This window comes from Sciurus vulgaris, assembly GCF_902686455.1.
Source record: "Sciurus vulgaris genome assembly, chromosome: 3".
In the NCBI taxonomy this organism is placed as follows: Eukaryota; Metazoa; Chordata; class Mammalia; order Rodentia; family Sciuridae; genus Sciurus; species Sciurus vulgaris.
In genome coordinates this window covers 136633640-136653460 of record NC_136463.1, presented here as the reverse complement: position 1 = coordinate 136653460, position 19821 = coordinate 136633640, and the positions used below count along the sequence as shown (strand labels likewise).

The following is a 19821-nucleotide window of genomic DNA, read 5'->3' as shown; positions in this document are numbered from 1 at the left end:
AGGTATAAGTCTGTCTAAGATAATGTTTTACTGTAATCACCTGGCTTTTAAATAGCATTATGGATTACTGCACAATCTTGCAGTTGGACTTGGTCTTTCAAAGGTAAAGTAAGTGGAAAAAAAATATATATATATGTATACATATATATATATATATATATTTTTTTTTTTTTTTTTTTTTTTTCGGTACTGGGGATTGAACTCTGCCTTCCAGATGAGCTATCTCCCCAGCCCGGAAGAAATATTTATGTGCAGGTCTGTCTGTTCTAAAGGTTCCTATCTGGTAACCTAGTTTGGGTGACCCTCTCTTTTTTTTAGCTGTTACTGGCCTTTTAAGACATGGATCATGCTGCATTGATCTCTTGAACAGAGAGATCTTGGCTGCATGGGCCACCTACAGGGATAAGCCTATCTACGAAAGACAGTTTTACACAATCTTACCTTTAAATAGTTTTTCTGGATTACTATACAATCTTGACATTGATTGGTCTGTCAGGAGTAAAATATATGAAAGAGATTTTGTATGTATAGGCATTTATGAAATTGCAAGACAAGGGATCTGAACCATCAGGAACTCAGTTCAAGGTGCCAAAAGGCACTGCCTCTGGTGTGCAAGGATAGCAGGACACCAGAAGAAAGGGTTAAAAAGATTTATATCATTTAAACCCTGTACCGGCACTTCCAGCACTATTTCACAGCCACAGATCATCTCACTATGGTCATGGTCAAGGACACTAGCACTAAATGGGGACAGGAGGCGGAGGGGTGGATATCCCAGAAAAGCTGTCTGGGCTATAGAAAAACGGCCAAAGAAAACCTGGCCTCTGGGCTAGGGATATAGTTCAGTTGGTAGAGTGATTGCCTCACAGGCACAAGGCCCTGGGTTCAATTCTCAGCACTGCAAAAAAAAAAAAGAAGAAGAAAAAGAAAACCCGACCTCTGCCCTGCCTTCCCATCCCTCTGGTCCATGGCAGGTAGAGGCTGCTGGCCACAAAGGATGTAGTAGCAAGTTCCAGCACTGCCAGTTTATGACCTAGGGACAGGAATAAATTCTCCCTTTTAAGATCTGACAGGAGACCACATTTGGCCAAAGGATATTCATCACTGGAGCAAGCAATTCTTGCTATACTAGTATCCCATCAAAGTAAATGCCTGGGAGACTAGCAGAATAACTAACTACACCTAGAAAAGAAAAAGAGAGAAACTAAGGCTAACTTGTGTTTTGTAGGTGGACTCTGAAAAGGAATCTTAAGGAAACCTAAAAGGATGGAAAGGGCCTCCCCCACTGCACATCAATACACCTAATATAAGAAAAAGGCCCAAAAGCAGCCTCTGGGTACAACTGACAGGGGGAAACACTCAAAGTTGATAGCATTGTGATAATGATAACAGAGATAAGTCAGACTCCAAAATATCCTGTGCTCCAACCCCTTGAAAGCAACCTGGGAGAAAAAAGATTAAGGCGCAGATTTTGTATATGCTAGATTACCCAACCCTCTCCTGGGATGAGATTTGTTGTGTAAATTAAATGCACAGATAACATTCATAAGAACTATTTCAAAATATGAATTTAAGGGTTCAAAACTAGAAAAGATAAAAGAAAGTTATAGGCATGGAAATATACTTAAGTACAGAAAATGAGAAGGTAACAGAAATATGTCTGGAAGAGAAAGTATTTTGTCTGGTAAAGTAATATTCTTGGGATAAAGCCCAAGATGAAAGAGTCCAAAACTAAGGATGTAAAATCATGAATGTTTAAATGTGATTAAATTAGTTATAATTAGCACAATCAGCTAAAGTTATTTGATGTTTAATGTACTGATATGAAAAAAAAAGTCTGAAACATTGATCTGCTCTTACCTATTGAAACAGTTTTCTTATATTTGTTAGGATTTATTACTTGGGGAAACTAAGTCTTAAAGGAATTGGGTTTGTACCTGTTTTAAAATCTTAATTGATCACTTTGTAACTGGTTAAACAAACAACCGTAAAGTTATAACAGTATCATTGACACCCAAAATAAACGTGACTAGGTAGATGTATGCATCTGGGAACTCTTCTCTTCTAAGCCTTGTCTAAGTGTTATGTAAACATCTACAAAATCAAAGTTCATGTAAGTTTACCAGCAAGATAAGCAATATGTACTCTCTTTTATATATTGAACCTGACATAGAAGGGCCATACTGTCAATTAAAGACCTGTCTTATATCTGTTTGCTTCAATTAAGTCAACTCCTGATCATTACCAGTTTCCTAAATGTATAAGAGATTTAAGGTATAAGATTCAAGGTATAAGATTATAAATGTATAAGATCTGATTTTTGTTAACCCATGCAGACTTGTGATTATTGTTACTATACACTCTGGTTCTAAATTGTACTTTAGAAGTTCAACTTAACTAAATGTAAAAGCTTAGGAGAGCACTTTGTCAAGTTGGTGTTATCCAAACTGAAATTATCTTTAGCAAAAGTTTGGGATTTATATAGAAATAACAAACTTGGTTGGTATTGATTCATGTCATTTGATGTTTTATAGCTGGATAAAGTAACCTGCTGTCAATACATATGTATACAATTTTGTGTTACTTTCACACTGAAATTGAATTTAAATGCAATTTTGGAACATAATATGGAGAACCCAATCTGTTTAAAGATGACACTGTAAAACAAGGAAGCATTCTGCCACTTTTTTCACACACAAAAGTTAAAAGCTCTCTTAGCCTTTGTTTCATATTTAAGATGTAATGTTGTACTGTGTTGTTTGTGAAAAGTCCCATCTTACCTGAGATAAGGCTCTGCCTCCCACCTTACCCCATGTTAAAATGGCTCCAAAACAGACCAAACTTCAACTCATTTAAGGTTGTGTTCAAGAAATTGACTTTTTTGTTGTAAAGATTACTGTGATCTCAAACAGGGAACATAATATGTAACTAAATAAAGGTTCAAAATTATAAAAGTCATTTTTCTTGGTTCATAGCTATTATGTTTTTCCTTTGCTAAATTCATTTTGTATTTTCCTTGTAAACTTTATTGCTGTTGCCTGTTAGTGTTTTGCAGAGGTACTGCTTCTGGGAGTTGGAGGTTTGGGGGGGAGACCACCAACCTGGGTTAATTTGAGATAATAAGGCATCACCTACAGGACACATAGTACATAATGCTCACTTCCAATACTAACCCTAATCTCAATTAAATGAAAGGGGTATCTGTAAAACTAAAGATGTTGAAATTATAACTTGTTCCCCCTCTTTAAGACTCATGAAACTGGCTTGCTAGGTGTTTAAAATCAAAAACTTGGACACCAAAGTCAAGGAAGTAAAAGGGCCAAGGGAAAAGCAGTCAACATTTTGGCCCTCACCCTCTACCACCAGCCAGGACCTAGAGAACGATGGGACCCCTCTCTGGGTCCCCAACTCTGGTGAGTCACCCAATCTAGTGATCAGGGAGATGGAGAGGACCCTAGAGAACTAATGTACATTCAGCAAAGAGAAGGGTCATTGGAGACAGAATTGCCCTGATGCTTCCAAGAGAAGCCACATATGGTCAGCCAGAACCTGACCAATTCTGGCAAGTGGCATCACTGGTAGAGGAAAGATAAAGGGGCCAGGAGGCTTCGCACGCACCCCCAAGAAAGATCTCTGAGGAATCTCAGCTGACTCTTAAGAGTAGATAGGAACAAGGTCAGTTCTGACCAACTTGGTCTTAAACACCTGGCAGGAGAGTACTGCCTAAAAGCACAGTCCTACATGGACTTTTAGAAGGAAAAACAATGGTATTTTTAATGTAACTTAAGATGTACACTTGTGTCAGCCATAACTAAAGCTGGAGGCTATAAAGGAAGGGTTTTTGTGTGAGAGTGCTTAATAATAATGGTCACAAGAGTCAACAATTTGTCCTGAGTTAATTTGAGTTTGATTTCATAGACCTACAAATCTTTTTAACCTGATCTGTTTTAACTGATAAGATTATGAGTTACTGCTCTCATGGGTTTTCAGAGACTGACTGAAAAAGTAATTGTTTTTGTGCTAATTATTTACAAAAAAGCAATGCTTTGATGTCTTTATTGTTGTCTTAGCATGATCCCTGCCCTATATATGCCTTGTCCAGTCACCTGCCATCTGCCACTGTGGACCTCTGGATTGCTCTGATGCTTAATGTCCTTAAATATACACGCCCCACCTGATAGAGAACAAGGACTACAAGTTATTGCTTTGCTAGCAGAGGAGAGACACAGGAGACTCCAGTCCCAAAGGCTGTGATTCTGCCCATCAGCAGGAAAAGGGAACTTTTAAAGAGGTGACTCAAAGGCGTGTTCTCTGATGGAGTTGTAATTCACTTGTTAATTTGGGAGAGAATCATTTCTGAGATCTGCTGGCACCATCCCCAAAGTCTGGATTACTTCATTCCTATGGTAGGTATGTACTCAGGGAAAGATAACTCTGCCTAGGATGGGGAAAACAGGTAATCCTGTTTCCCCTGAGATTAGAGAGGGGAAGAGATTAGGGAGGAGCAGAGAGAGAGGAAGAGAAAGGAACATGTCCATTTTAAAAATCAGTTGCAGTGGCAGAGCAGAAAGGGTTATATTCAGAGCATACAGTGGACCACGGTTCCAAGTGCATACCTATAAAAACCACAGAATTATATACATGAGAAAAACCTAGAGTTCTATTACATTTTTAAGTACAATTCATGGCAAACACAATTTAAGTAGATTCTAAGAAAAATGTGTTTAATTCTTCTTCTGTGCAACATAGTTACAGTTGAACAAACCACAGAGAAAAATTTCATATTACTGGCCCTCACTGTATAGCCACATGAAAACATAAAATGATTAAATCTGGACCATGAGGATATGTACATCACCTGTCTTCTTGAAGTTAAAGGTGTTGATCCAAGTCCTGGGCTAGAAATGTCATCATATATACTTCTAACAGGTGGAGCTCCACTTTTATCCTTATGAGCTGGTACAACTGGTTGTGGTGGTGATCCACCTAAGAGGTACAAAAAAACAGGTGAGAAAGCAGAGAATCTTTCATCTTTCTAGTAAGATATTTTTAATTTGTGCTGTTCTGGCATACGGACAAACTCTTGTCTCCTAAGGCTATTCAAATTTTCATATGCATAATAGTCACCTGGGGATCTTGGTAAAACTCAGACTGATTCAGAAAGCGTAGGTGGAGCCTGAGATTATGCAGTTCTAATAAGCTCCCAGGTGTTGCCAACATTGCTGTTCCACAGACCACTTTAAATAAAAGGTTTCAGAAAAAGTAGTTAAAAGGAATTTCAGTTTTTAGAAAACATGTAAATTTTGCTTTATCTACAAAATGCTTACTATTTCAATACAAAATGCCCACAGACAGGCATGTAGTTCCAGCTATTCAGGAGGCTGAGGTGGAAAGATCACTTGAGATAGAAACCAACCTGGGCAATATAGCAAGATCCCATTTCTAAAAACAAAATGTGCTCCCATTTGTCACTTAAAGTAGGCATTAAACAACTCCATTCTGTGTATACCTGAATGACTATAATTCCCCAATATGGATTTAACTATCACAATTCAATGGGTCTCATTTTTTTTTTCCTCACCATAGAAGTATATGGAAGTAGATAATAAAGACATAGAAAAAGGACAAACTTTTCCAAAAAAAATAGGTAATTAACCACTTTATAAGAATTAATACTTAAAAAGGCTACTAAAAAAAGGTTTCCATTTAACACCTATTAAAAGAATATTAGCTCACAGTTGGGATTCTACCATTTCTACACCAAATTCTTACCACGCAATCGCACTTCAAAGTTATCTTTTAAAAATATACTTTGCTAAAGAAATCTTGTAATAAATTTGGGTTGAATTTGGGTAATAATACTTTGTGCCAACAATGCAAATTTTGCATAAAAACAAAACTATAAATGAGAATCTTAACTCACGGTTGTACTTTAGAATGTCGCCAAAGGCCTCATGTGTTAGAAGGTTTGGTCCCCAATGCAGCAGTATTCAGAGGTGGGTGGTTTTTGGAAAGTGATTGGAGCATGAGGGCTCTAACTTCTTCAGTGGATTAATCCATTGATTAACAGCTGACTAGACTATTAGGACATGGTAAAAGGAAGTGGATCCTTGGGAGTTTGCCCTTGGAGACTTGTCCTCAGACCCTTTCTCTCCCTCTCTCCTCTTTCCCTCTTTGCTTCCTGGCTGCCAAGAGGTGAGCAGTTCTGCTCTGCCACACCCTCCCCACCATTATGTTCCGTCTCACTAGAGACCCAGAATGAAGGCAGCCAAGTGATAATACAATGAAACCTCAGAAATTAGGATCCAAAATAAATCCTTCCTCAAGTTATTTTTCTTAGTTATTCTTATCACAGCAATGGAAAGTTAACATACAATGACTATTTTAGAATTCATCTCTATAAATTTTCTAACTAAACATCTTTGGACATATTATTCTTATATATTAATACAAATTTATTTAAATTGAATTCAATTACATATATTTCATCAATTCAAAAAGGCACTACACACCTACACATACTTTTTATAAAATCCCTGAAATAGTGACCTCTTAACATTGTGTTATGTTTACTGCTTTTCCTTCCTAGTGCTATTTAAAATAATGGTAAACTACAGCATCTTAGATCAGATGAAATACAGCACACATATTTTTAATGACTGGCTCTTGAAATTATAATAGCTTATGATACTTACACCTCTATTCCAAAAGCCTTAAGATAAGGGCACTGCTTTATAACAGAGGTATTGTTTAATCCATTTAGATTGATAAATGAGTTGATGAAAGTGAATGCTGCACCACTGCTCTTTTATAATACTGGACCATGTTCTTATATACTACAAAACTATTTTAAGCAATTCACCTACCAGCAAGTAAAGGTGACCTCATTTCCATTATTCCTACTGAGGGTCCACTAATTGATCGAGACTGTGGAGTCACTGGAGCTGGCAAATCCCCCATTAAAAATCCAGGTAAGAATTGGGCATTAACTCCTGGCTTTGGAGACGTGGGTGAACCCAGCATCATTGGTTCAGATCCTAAATTAATCAAAAATAAAAATAAAACAAATTAAAGACCTTTCCATTACAATATCTAACAAACATATGCAAGAGTGAAGCACAAGTAATTTTGAGAATTTAATCAAAATTCTTTATTACAGAACCATAACTGAATTTATTTTCAAAGCCAATAAAATTTCTAGAAAAATGTAAAAATTATCTTGTGTTCAACAGTATTAATCTTTGACAGATGTTTTTGTTTACATTAATTCACTGTTTTAAAAATCAAAACTTATTTTTAAATCAATCCCTATATGAACAGAATAACTTCAATTTGAGTCCGTTTCCACTATTCAACACTAAAAACAAGAATATATTACATTTTTACACTAAACCTTGGTAAATCATGAAAAATGCATTCAGTTTTTTTCTTCTTCCCCTCACACAAAAATGGTAAATCGTGTTATTAGTGTAATCCTGCACACATAAAAGCACTTATGCAATAACTGATAACTAGCATCCTACAGTATTTCACAGTAATCATCACCACCATATTAACAGACATTTGAAAGCATTCCATGCATACTAATCCTGCACCAAAGACACTTATTATTTATTTTCTAAGACAGGTTGTCATTAATTTGCTTAGGACCTGCTAAGTTGCTGAGGTTGGTCTTGAACTTGTGACCCTCGTCCTCAGCCTTCTGAGTCACTGAGATTACAGGCAAGCACCACCATGGTCAGCCAAAGATGATTTAGCAATAATTTAAAAAAAAAAAAAAAAAAGCTTAACATAATGTTCACACCCCACTTTTTTTGCAAAAAGAAAAAAAAAAAAACTTTGGCATAAAATCTACAGTGATTATGCAGTGAAATATGGTAATTCAAAAATATATATATTAAAGAGAGTTGTAAATTTTCATTTTTGGGTCATTTTTTAAAATCATTGTTAGAACCACTATGATCAATTAAAGTTTCCCTAATATAAAGCCAATTTAAAGAGAGAACTAATACCTCACAATCATCAATTCAAAATTAATCATCCCTTATGATTACACAGTGTTACTCTACTTCATGTACAACCAGAGAAACAACAGTTGTACCCCATTTGTGTACAATGAATCAAAATAAATAATTTTTTTAAAAAATAAACCATCCCTTGGGCTGGGGATATAGCTCTGTTGGTAGAGTGCTTGCCTTGCATGCACAAGGCCCTGGATTCAATCTCCAACACCACAAAAATAAATAAATAAATGATCATTCCCAATTTACAGGGTACATATTAATTAACTTGGTAAGAATTTATAATTTGTTTATGAAAAGTAATTTTTCAACAAGGCACTCATGATTCATGACACTCAAAGTTCAAATGTTTGATATGTTCCTTACATGGCTTTTATTAACTTTTACTTCTAAATAGCTTCAAAAATTTGTTTCTTGCTACCCAAAAGTTGTCAATTATTTATTCTTCCTCTTATTTCTCATTATAGATCTAGGTATTAATGATACAAGTGCAGACAGAAGAAAACAGCAAAGTAATTCAAGAAAAGAATAAGTACTGAAATAGGTGTGAAGAAATATAATTACATTGTAATTACTTTGTAGTGCAGTCATTATGTTACATGGCACTACTACATACTTCCACAAAGAAAACACATTAAGCTCAAACAAAAAAATCTAAACAAACACTCTGAACAGATATTTAGAAAGCCATAACAAAATACAAAGTTTTTGGTAACACCATAGACTACTTTCACCCATCCCCCAAAGGAAAAAAAATTATGGCAAGTATAAGAATTAGATCAAGAAAAGTTCTGATATATCTAAATATGTACTAATACAGTAGAAAGCACCAGAGTGAAGAGGATAAAACGGGCTCTTCATCCAGACTCTGTTGCTAATCATACCTCATGACTAAACTTCACTTAAAGAGAAAAGCTAAACCATTGGATCTGTAAGTCTTAAATTTCGTTTCACAGTCTGCTCTCCTAAATATTAAACACTGCACTTGCTCAGAACAATTTAAGTAAACTCTTGGTTTAATATAACAGTCAGTACTGGAAAGTGTTAGAATAGGTACCTAGAATATCTGCAATATGTGGATTTGAACAATTAGTATCAGTTAGTATTAGATTTCTGGCTAGACAATAAACAAAAATAGATTTATTCACATTTCTAAGCCCAACAAACATACACTCTAGAATGTCTTTGTTGAGGCTGCAAATGTAGCTCAGTGGGGGAATCACTCACCTAGCAAGCTCAAGGCCTAGGTTCATTTCCCAACTCCAGAAATCACAAAAACACTATCTCTGTTGAACAGAACACCCTGAGCTGAAAATAAAATTTCCGATCCCTAAAATACACACAAAAAAAAACACCTAAACCAACATCTGCACACAAGTCTTAATGTAGCAGAGTATCTGCATTTTGACAGTATGCATTGTTTATGACATGCCAAAACACTTCGAGTTACTCTATTTTTAGAAGGGACTTATATTACACAAGACATGAGAAGCTTTACTTGACCTTCGAATCTACAAAAGAAAAAAATTAATTCTACACAATATTTATCATGCTTGCTTTCTTTTCCTTTTTAAACTCGAAAAATGTCATAATCTAATATAAAGGTAAGTTTATATGCTAGTAGATAGGTTCCCCTCCCCCTTCTAAAATTTTTCACGGTTCTCACAACTCGCGAAACTCATAAGGAAAAAGGTAACATTAGCTTGGCAGATTTTTTTTCCAAAGACGACATATTTTAACAAGGCTTCACAATAAAAAGAAATGGGAATGAATCTTTAAAAATCATATCATGACTAATTAGAGGAAAAAACCTAAAACAGAGCCACTTTCCCAAGATAAAGGCGGGAAAAAAAACGTAAGAACTCCTAGCTTACTATGAAGGCCAACAATGATTACACCACCTGGTTGATTTTATGTCACAGGATTCACGTTTCCATCAACAACGGATTCCTTTTGTAAAGCCCGCGAGAAGGAAAGAATCAAAACGCGAACTACAAGTGACCAACTAGCAGTGAACTGTAACCGCACACTCGGGGGCAACGCCCACCCACGTGTACGCCAGTCAGTTCCTTCCCCAGGACGCTTCCGGGGATTCCGGAAGCCAAAAGCCCAGTCATAAGTCTCCGGCGTTGTTGGGGGTGTCAGGTACTGGTCAGTACCACGCAAACGGTGTGCGCGGACAAAAAAAAAAAAAAAATCAATTCAGTCAAAGCAATTTCCTCACCCTCCCGGTACCTCCTGCTTCCCAGTGGTTCAGTGGGGCAACGCCTTGAACAGGGTACCCAGAGGCTGCTCCTTCGCAATTGAAACCAGCATACCAGACTGTTGACTACTGCCTTCCAGTCTTGCCCGCTTCCTAACCTACAGTATGGATGGCAGTGCCAGAAAGGAAAAGCAGGTTTTCACTCACCCATTGTGGGTGCCTGGGAGTCCACCGCAAAGGCTGCCATCGCGACCGCGGCAATTACTCTGATCCCGGGACCTTCACAATTTTCAAAAAAAGGCGGAAACCCTCCCCCCGCGCAGGGGCGCGCTACCTTATGGGGTTGCGTCACTTCCGAACATGCGCTATACCTATGTCGTGCGCTCTGCAGCCATTTTGAAATAGGGTAAACTTTGCCAGGTCTGGAAATCTGCATGAAAAGGGTTTTGCTGGGAAGGTAGTGAAATGGTGTGGGACCTGAAAATCTGGAAGTGATTTCTGTCACTCTGTGAGCCTCCTGATTTTTGGTACGCGAGGCTTATAGGAGTACAGAGTCCTTTATTCACTGTTTCATAATTAACGCGTGTTTTCCCAACGCTCTGTCAACTGTCAGCTTTTCTGAGTAACACCTGGAGAAATAAGCTTGTTGAGATAGTGCCTCTCCTGTGTGAATTTCCACGCTGAATGCAAGAAACTCCTTTCTTGAAGCGTATTTTCTAACATCTGTTAAATTTTTTTTAACTATGTGTTATGTACGCACAATTATACTTTATAACTCGAGTCCGCCGTTTCATTGCATAAGAATACATACAAAAGCATACAGCTATGCGGTGGCGCGTGCCTCTAATCCCAGAGGCTCCGAAGGCTGAAACAAGAGGATCGCGAGTTCAAAGTCAGCCTCTGCAAAAGCGAGGCGCTAAGCAGCTCATTGAGGCCCTGTCTCTAAATAACATACAAAATAGGGCTGGGGATGTGGCTTAGTGGTCGTGTGCCCCTTAGCTCAATTCCCAGTACCCCCCAAAACAAAACAACAGCAAAAATACCCATAACTAACCAACGCATGTATAAATACTTAAGTAATGGATAATAAAAAACACATGGGAACCCACCACACGGTGGAATCTTGTGTGCTGCTGCCTGTTGCAATACCTGTCATAACCTTCCATCACTTTCCTGCTTTTGTTTAGGGTATATTCATGAATTGTTATCGCCGTGCGCACGCACGCACAAACACATCCTAAGTGGGCGTGTAGAAGTATATTGTTTAGTTTTGCTGTTTACAAACTCCATAAAAACAATGTGCTGCATGTTATGTATTCTGGGATGCTGTCTGGTCCCTATCAAGCTCCTTATACCCAAATAACCATTCATCTTTTTCTATTTCCTTTGAAGCCTTCTAAAACCCAAATCTAGAAGTTTCTCACTGAAGTAAAGCAATAGCAATTTCAGTGTTCAAATTTTAAAAATCACAGGTTGAATTGGCTCTTTTTAATGAATGTGTGGATTGAATTGTAGCCCCAAAGAAGTTATGTTTAATTGGGTGCAGGCCTGTAAGCCTAGCAACTCCGAATGCTAAGGTCAGAGAACTGCATGCTTGAGACCAATCTCAGCAAGTTAGCAAGACCCTCTCAAAATAAAAAGGACTGGGAATGTAAGTTAATGATAAAGCTGCTGGTTTAAATACCCAGTACAAAAAAAAAAAAAAAATTAAAAATGGAAAGTTATGTTCAACTCCTAACCCTGTACTCGTGAATGTGAGCTGTTTTGGAAATCGTATCTTTGCAGAGATAATTAAATTCGGACAAGGTCTTACTAGATTACCACTAACTTCGGTTAACCTGAAATAACACAAATTTATCTTTTTATACTTTAAAGGCCAGAAATTCAACATGAGTTTTGCATAGCTAATATCAAGGGGTCAGCAGGACTAGTTTATTCTGGAGACACATGGGAGAATCTGTTTCCTTGCCTTTACTAGATTCTAGAAGCTGTCTGTATCCTTAGGCTTCTGTCATCTTCCTACCTCTTCAAAGCCAGGGGCATAGCATCTTCTGTCTCTCTGACACTGCTTCCCCAGCTCTATTATTATATGGCCACTGCCTTCTATAGTAAAACGTTCCTGTCCCTCCTTTTATAAGAACATAAGCATGTGCTCACCAGATATTCCAGGATGATCCCATTTCAGTATCCAGTCAAGGTGAATAAATTAATAATCACATCTGTAAAGCACTTTTTGCCACATAAAACAGCATTCAGTTTCCAGACTTTAAAATGTGAACATATTTGGGGGCCATTATTCAGTACATAAAACATAGCAATACATTTTTAGAATTAAGATGCCAAGAAAGAGTCCTCAATGAAGGAACTTCGATGAAAATTATGACCTAGGCAAACAAAAGAGCTATATATATGTTTAAAAGAATGATATGTTTGATATGTGGGTAGGAATGTTTATTGACCTAGAAAGAGTTATATGAACTATATAAAGAAGTAATTTGAAAACATATATGTACGTAACATTTCATTTTTATTTAATAAAAAGATATATTTGAGTACAGATGCAAAATGAGGGAAAACAAATAGGAAAAATGGGAGAGAGATGAATTTAAGAAAGAGTTGAAAAAGACTTGCCCAAACTATTAACAGAAGACGGTGGGAAAGAGGTTAGTAAAGTCAAGGATTTAAAAGAAAGGACTTTGACTTATTTTACATAACTTTTGTGGTTATAGATGTTACTTACTATTTTCAGTATTTTTCAAATTAAAAACTTTTTTCCTCTACAAAATATTTTCCCTTTTCTTCAAATGCATTTCAGTCTTGACCCTTTCCACTGGCTCTTTATCAAGCTGTGATGTCCAGTTTGCCTTTATCTTAAAAACTTCCCTATATCGTGTTCCTCCATCTAGCTACCATGTGCTAATTTCTGTCCATTTTTTCAAGATCTCAGAAGAATAGTGTACACATCTTAGCGGATGATCTGTTTCTCTATCTTCACCATCTTAATCAGTGTTTTTAGTGATGCTAATTTCCTATATCTCCTAATAACTTTCTACTCCTTCCCTGACTTTTTAATAACTAATCCTATTTCTTTCTAACCTGGAAATCTTTTTAGTCACGCCTTTGTCATCTCCTTCCTTCTTCAACTCTCAATAATATCCCTTGAAGTCATTATCAATTGTCACATCTATTCCAGTAACTTCCAATACTATATACCCAACCTCTAAAGCAAAATACCACTTTTCTAGATGCTTGTTGTACAACCTTTCAGTATATTAGACCTCAAAACTAGCCCCATCCCAGTTCTCACTTTTTCTGTTAGTGTCGTAGAAACCTCAAATTAAACCATAGTATTTTTGACAGAAAGCAGAATTGAGAGTCAAATGCACCTAAATTCAGAGTCTAATTCTCCCACCCAAACCCCGTATAACTTGGATTTTAATCCCTACATACAACTTTTTGTAAAATAGAAACCATACCTTATGCTTAGCACAATGCCTTATCCACTTTGCTTTTATGTTGTCCTCTTTTCCTTTCATCAGACATTGAGATACGAAGTCCTATTCTTTCTGCCTCAATTTCTAGACAACTAGAGCCAACACTTCACAGCTCCCTGCCTTCAATCTCTTCCACTGAGCCTAACACACCTTTAATCAAAACTCCCTTCTTTGTGAACCTAGATGTTCAAAACCATCACTGGGTGCTGGGAGTATTGCTCAGTGGTACAGCATATGGTTAGCATGTGTGAGGCCCTGGGTTCAGGCCCTGGCACCAACAAACAATTAACAATAAAAATAAAAACCCTAACTTACTTTATATTCATACCTCTGGCAGCCTCCTTTTCTTCACCTTCTACAAGGCTCACATGTGTAGCACATGCTAGCTACCCCTCATTATACTACATGTATTTTCACTTGGGTAGGAAGGAAAGGAAAAAATCAGAATCTCTCAGGGTAGGAAGGTAGAAGAAACATCTCTTTCAGATATTTCAATAGGCACTTCTAAAAGTATATAATTCACATTGTCAACCTAATTTCACCTTAAGGTAATTGAGAACCCTGGCTTTAAAAAAAAAAAAAAAAATCCCTTCACCTTCTCATCTAAACCTCCTCCAATCAATTCTCCCATTATTCCCCTTTGCAACCCATAATCCTCTTGTGAACAGATCTTCACATTGGATTCCTTGCTCTGTAGCATCCCTTCATTTCCCACCATTTTATAAAGTCCTGTTCTTCCTTCAAATATAAGCTGAAGTCCCCCTTGCAATGAAACCTCACCCAGCAATTTCATCCCTTAATCATCATTCCATTTCAGAATAGCCAGTGCATTATCTCTGCAGCTTATAAACTATAATACACTTATTTTGTTAAATTTTCTCTTCAGCCCTATTAGACAGATTTTTCTTGAGCGGGAAGACCATTACTCTTTCTTTCTTGTATTTTCATCATTTTCAGTAAATACATGTGGGAAAAATGAATGAATAAATTTATAAATTCATAAAATATTGAACAAAGGATAATTATCCGACATCGCTATTTGGTGCAATTTGGCGTGTTTACAGACTTTTATATCAGAATTTTGTGTGTCTATTAAAATGCTTATTATAATAAACTGAGACCTGTTCATAGTTCTATTTATTGCTTTTTTGTATAATGAGATTTTCATTTTGTAACTTTTTGTTTTTAATTTACTTTAATGACAATCTGACACAAATTGAGAATTGTTTTGGGTGATCGTTTGGTTTTGTTTGTTCGTTTTTTGGTACTGGGGATTAAATCAAGGGGCACTCTACTACTGAGCTACATCACCAGTCCTTCATTTTTTATTTTGAGAGAGGGTCTTGCAAAGTAGCCCAGGCTGGCCTCCAACTTGAAATTCTCCTGCCTGATCTTCTGGAATTGCTGGATTACAGGTGGGCACCACCTCATCCAGCTTATGATTTTCAAAATTTGAATTATCCTGAATGAGAAACACTTACACAATTTTTGTATTTCTTGTTAAGCTAGAGTACTTAAAAATATTTCCATGTTCATCATATTCCTGTGTACATGAATATTATCTTAATTATAATACTTGGCTTTTCTCCTTTCTATTCTGGACACAGTGGATAAAACATCACCTAAAGTGGAACCTATTCCTATTTCTACTCTAGATTAGTATTTCCCTGAATCCCCTCCCTAGGACATAAGATTTCATCAGAGTGCTGTTTTTGCAGACTTGATTTTCAAGTGTAGATAGGGAAGCCTTTCTTCAAAAATATAGTGCAGATGCTTATGGAATACAATAGAACTCCTCTGGTTCAGAAAAAAAAAAACAGGAAGTGTACAAACCCCACCAACTCAGGATTCTTGCCTTCTAACCTGTCTTCTGACCAACACACGTTAAGGTAACCCCTGAAATCTTTAGGCGTAGAACCTAGAACTACAGAAAACTCAAAATTAATTCTGAGCTACATATATTTCAACTTTCTCCTAAACTCAAATTTTGAAAAAGTCAGTAATATGTAAAATCTCAAAATGTATTTATTTTCGATAATTTTGATACATTCACAGCCAGACTGTATATCACTCATATATACTGAATATTCATCAAACTATTTAGAAATGTCTATTAATGTGCAGTATTGTATATAAATATAAAATCAACTTGTTGCACTCAAATACTGTCAGTCTATTCCATTAAAAGAAAAGAAATTTTTTAAATTAAAATGAAGAAAGAATGATAGGCACCTTTAGTAAGACTTTAGAGAAAAGACGGAGCTTGTCGACTTCAGAAAGAGAACAAGGGGAGGGAGTGTTTTATCACTCATGGTGTCATCTTCTCTGCCTTTGGCAGGTGGCATTACACGGAGTGTTATTCACTTACACTGTGATGTCACAGAAAGCAAACATAGGAATCATGACTTGATAGGACACTGGTCCAAGGGCAAATGACTTTCAAAAGATCTTAATGATGTTTAAGGTGTAGGGATCATCTCCAGAAAAATGCAAATCCATTAGCTATTATTTGCATTATCTGACTACTATAAACAATGACTAAAACCACATCTTCAAAGTTTTTTTAAACAAATAATTACATGTGAATACTTATGAGACTTTTCTGATAATTTCATTATAGTAAACAATTGGTAGAAAAGAGGCAGTCAAACATCAAAAGAAACATAATTAGCTGATTCATCTGTTGTCTTTTAATTAAAAATTGATCCTTACACCTTTGGGAAGTGAAAGAATAACTTCACAACTTACATACATTTCAATTGTAATTTTGTTTCATAGTGTTCCATTTGAACTATCAGAATGGTTTAATCAGATATTTGAAAGCTTCAAAGAAGTTTAGAGCAGGCAAGATGGACAACTTTGTGGGGAAAATGGGATGGAGTTTAGAAAGAGTTATATATAGGATCTTCCTTGAAATCACTGCTAAGGAGGGAGGTCAGAAAGTGGAGAAGGGAGAGGATTAATAATGAAAAGCCATGAGTTAATGTCATTGGTAAGTATTCTAGTCTCTACAATTTTGTATATCTTTGACATTTACCCTAAATAATTTTCTTCAAAACAACAGTAATCCTAAATTATAGGGTGTTCAAAAGTCATGTATACTGTCCCAACTTATGTGAAACTAAAGAGTGAAAAATCAACCTTAAAAATGACTCGAGTTAGGCGTGGTGGTAGCACACCCCTGTAATCCCAGCAGCTCAGGAAGTTGAGGCAGGAGAATCAAGAGCTCAAAGCCAACCTCCGCAAAAGTGAGGCACTAAGCAACTCGGTGAAACCCTGACTCCCAATAAAATACAAACTGGGGCTGGGGATGTGGCTCAGTGGCCAAGTGCCCCTGAGTTCAATCCCTGGTTCAAAAAAAAGGACTCTTGACAATTGTCTTCATTTAGAGACCAGTATTTTGTTGAAGACAGGCTCAAACCTTGACTTCGAATACTTACTAGTTATGTGACATTAATAACTCTAAGACTTAGTTGTTTCATCTGAATTATGGGAATAATAATACAAACCTTATACATAACAGACATGTATATTTACATAGTGGTACACATTATATCCTACTTATTACTGAATTTTGCCTATTACATAGCATTTAATAAAGTGATTTGACTTCTTTCCCCATTGATCCATCAAACAGATCTTTCAAAAACGACTTCCATGAGGCTGAACCCTCATGGAGGATTTCTGTCCTCAGCTTACATTATGAATGCTTTGCAGTAGCATTCGTTCTTATTGAACACTCTCTGTGATGTGCTCCATGTCCAACCCTCACTGCCATGCTTCTTCCCTGCACTGTGTATCTGTAATCTGAGGTTTTTAAAATTTGTAATATTTTTTAGTTGTTGATGTATATTTATTTATTTATTTATTTGTGGTACTGGGAAGTGTGTGGGGCCACAACCCCAACCCAATCTGAGCTTTGAGCAAACCTAGAGTCACTCCACTTCCACTGTAGTTCTTATTTTACATATGAGTTATACTTTATTTATCCCTAATCCCATATGCTATCTTTTAGAAATGGCTCAAAATTTCTATTTCACAGGTTATTCCTGTGCTCTTGAAAGTTTATATATGTTAAATGTGTATCCCAATACCAATTCTAAAATCCTGAAATTCCCCAAACATTAAACTTTCTGATTGCTGACATGATGCCACAAGTGGAAAATTCCACACACAACCCCACGTGACACATCACAGCCAAATTCAGGAACACTAAAAAATATTGTATAGAATTGTCTTCTGGCTTATATGAAACAAATGAATTTTATGTGTAGACTTGGGTCTCATCCCCAAGATATCTCATTAGATATATCTAAATCCAAAATCTGAAAGAAAAAAAAATCCCACCCTCCTTTCCAACAAGCAATTTTTGAATACCTGTTTGGATACATGCATTTTTTAATGCCTGCTATACACAAACAACTATGTAGTAAAACTCTTGGGGAGTCTCAGTTTTGATAGGAAAAGAAAACAGCAAAATGAAGCATATAGAGAATGAAAATTAGAACTACGCAGCAAATAAAACAAGAAAAGGAGATGAAAGTGTTAGATATGGTGCAATTTGAAATTAAGTTGCCAGGGAAGGTTTAACTAAGATAATATTTGAACAGAGATCTGATACCACTGGGGGGACTATGTGCTCCAAGCAGTGGCAGTGGTGAGGTGGGGGTGGCCTTGATTATGTTTTCAAAGAATAGCAAAGAGCCCAATGTGGTTGAGGCAGAGAGAATGAGGGCAAAAGCAGTCCACAATGAAGTCAAAGAGGTAATGGTGTGTGAACTTGGGGTGGGTGCCAGACCATGTTCAGATAGTCACAGTTAGATATTCATTAGTTTATTCTGATAGTAATCAACATCTTCTCTTGACTTAAAATGCTTAGATGTTCTAATGAATTTTCATCACAAATTTATCCAGTTATACCACCTAGAAGATCTTACTTTAGTTTTTCATTTATTGAAGTGACTGGAAAAACAAATCTCCATACATCTAAAGTAACTTGTACTCTAAAATATATACTTTGTATCTTGTCAACATTTTTGTTCCTGTGTGCATGTGTGTGTGGTACTATGGTTGAACCCAGAGCCTTGCACATAGGAAGCAAGAGCTCTCCCACTGATCTACCCCACAGCCTTCATTTTTTTTCAGACAAGGTCTCAGAGTTGCCCAGTCTGGTCTCAATTTGGATCCTTCTTCCTCTCCAGTAGCTGGTATTACAGGTGTGTGCCACTATACCCAGTCTGCCAATGAAATTTTTAACCCAGAATCTGAACATGAATAAGTGATGTCTTTTTGAATAAATACCCTCAAAGAAATAAAATTATTAACAGGGGGATAATAAAAATAATTAAAATATTATTTATTATTTTAATCAAAGTATATTAACACTTAGAAACAATAAAGATGACATTACAAATATGTATACAAAAATAAGTCAAAGCTTTATTGTAATAGGAAAGTTCATAAGTTTTTTTTTTTTTTTTCCAAAAGTAAACCCATGGAAAAAAACCATAAATTGTTGACTGAACACTCTTGTCTGTAGGGCAAGAATATAAAACTTCAAATCTTCTGGTTTAAATTGCTATGTAACAAAAGGATGAACAATACATTCAGAATCCTTTGGGCATGAAAATCAACAATTTAGATCACCTTGAAAAAACAAATCATCGTGCTACATTAGTTATCTTTTAATGTATAGTACTTTTGCATGTACAGGTAGTAATTCCATGATTTAACATTTAAAGTTATAAGGTGGCACTCTGGTTTATGTTTGGTACACTTAAGAGTATTTTCAGAAATAACATTAAAGCAGCCCTTTAATACACGTTGGAATAATTCCAATTATTAATAGTTATGCTGAAAAACTGAAAAAGCTTCCCACCACCACTGAAACTACCAATAAGAATAATGGTAGGCTCTAAAGGGTGTGTACATGGTTGCACACACACAAATTCAAGTACTGTGTTCATATACTTCAATCAGGAAATAGGGAAGAAGGGAAGATGAAGTACGATTGCAATAAAAATGCTACACACTATATTTCCTCTGAAATCTTTATTTTTCAATCAGTATATTTTTAAATTTTACCTCCAAATTAAAAAATCTA

General features: G+C 36.3%; 1 protein-coding gene across 3 annotated transcripts in view; it reads right to left on the bottom strand.

The window, feature by feature from the left end:
• NUP35 (nucleoporin 35) overlaps window positions 1–10563 on the bottom strand; it is a 38827-nt gene extending 28264 nt beyond the window's left edge. Inside the window, exons 1-3 of one of the 3 annotated variants that reach the window (XM_079134559.1) lie at window positions 10432–10563; window positions 6867–7037; window positions 4859–4986 (exon numbers count right to left, since the gene is read on the bottom strand). In XM_079134559.1, the coding sequence (XP_078990685.1) occupies window positions 4859–4986; window positions 6867–7037; window positions 10432–10471 (339 nt within the window). In that variant the 5' untranslated portion in view covers window positions 10472–10563. Of the gene's footprint in view, window positions 1–4858; window positions 4987–6866; window positions 7038–9919; window positions 10076–10431 lie in introns of those variants that run through there. The other 2 variants (XM_079134560.1, XM_079134561.1) reach the window with 2 other exon arrangements.
• Between the last annotated feature and the right edge of the window lie 9258 nt (window positions 10564–19821).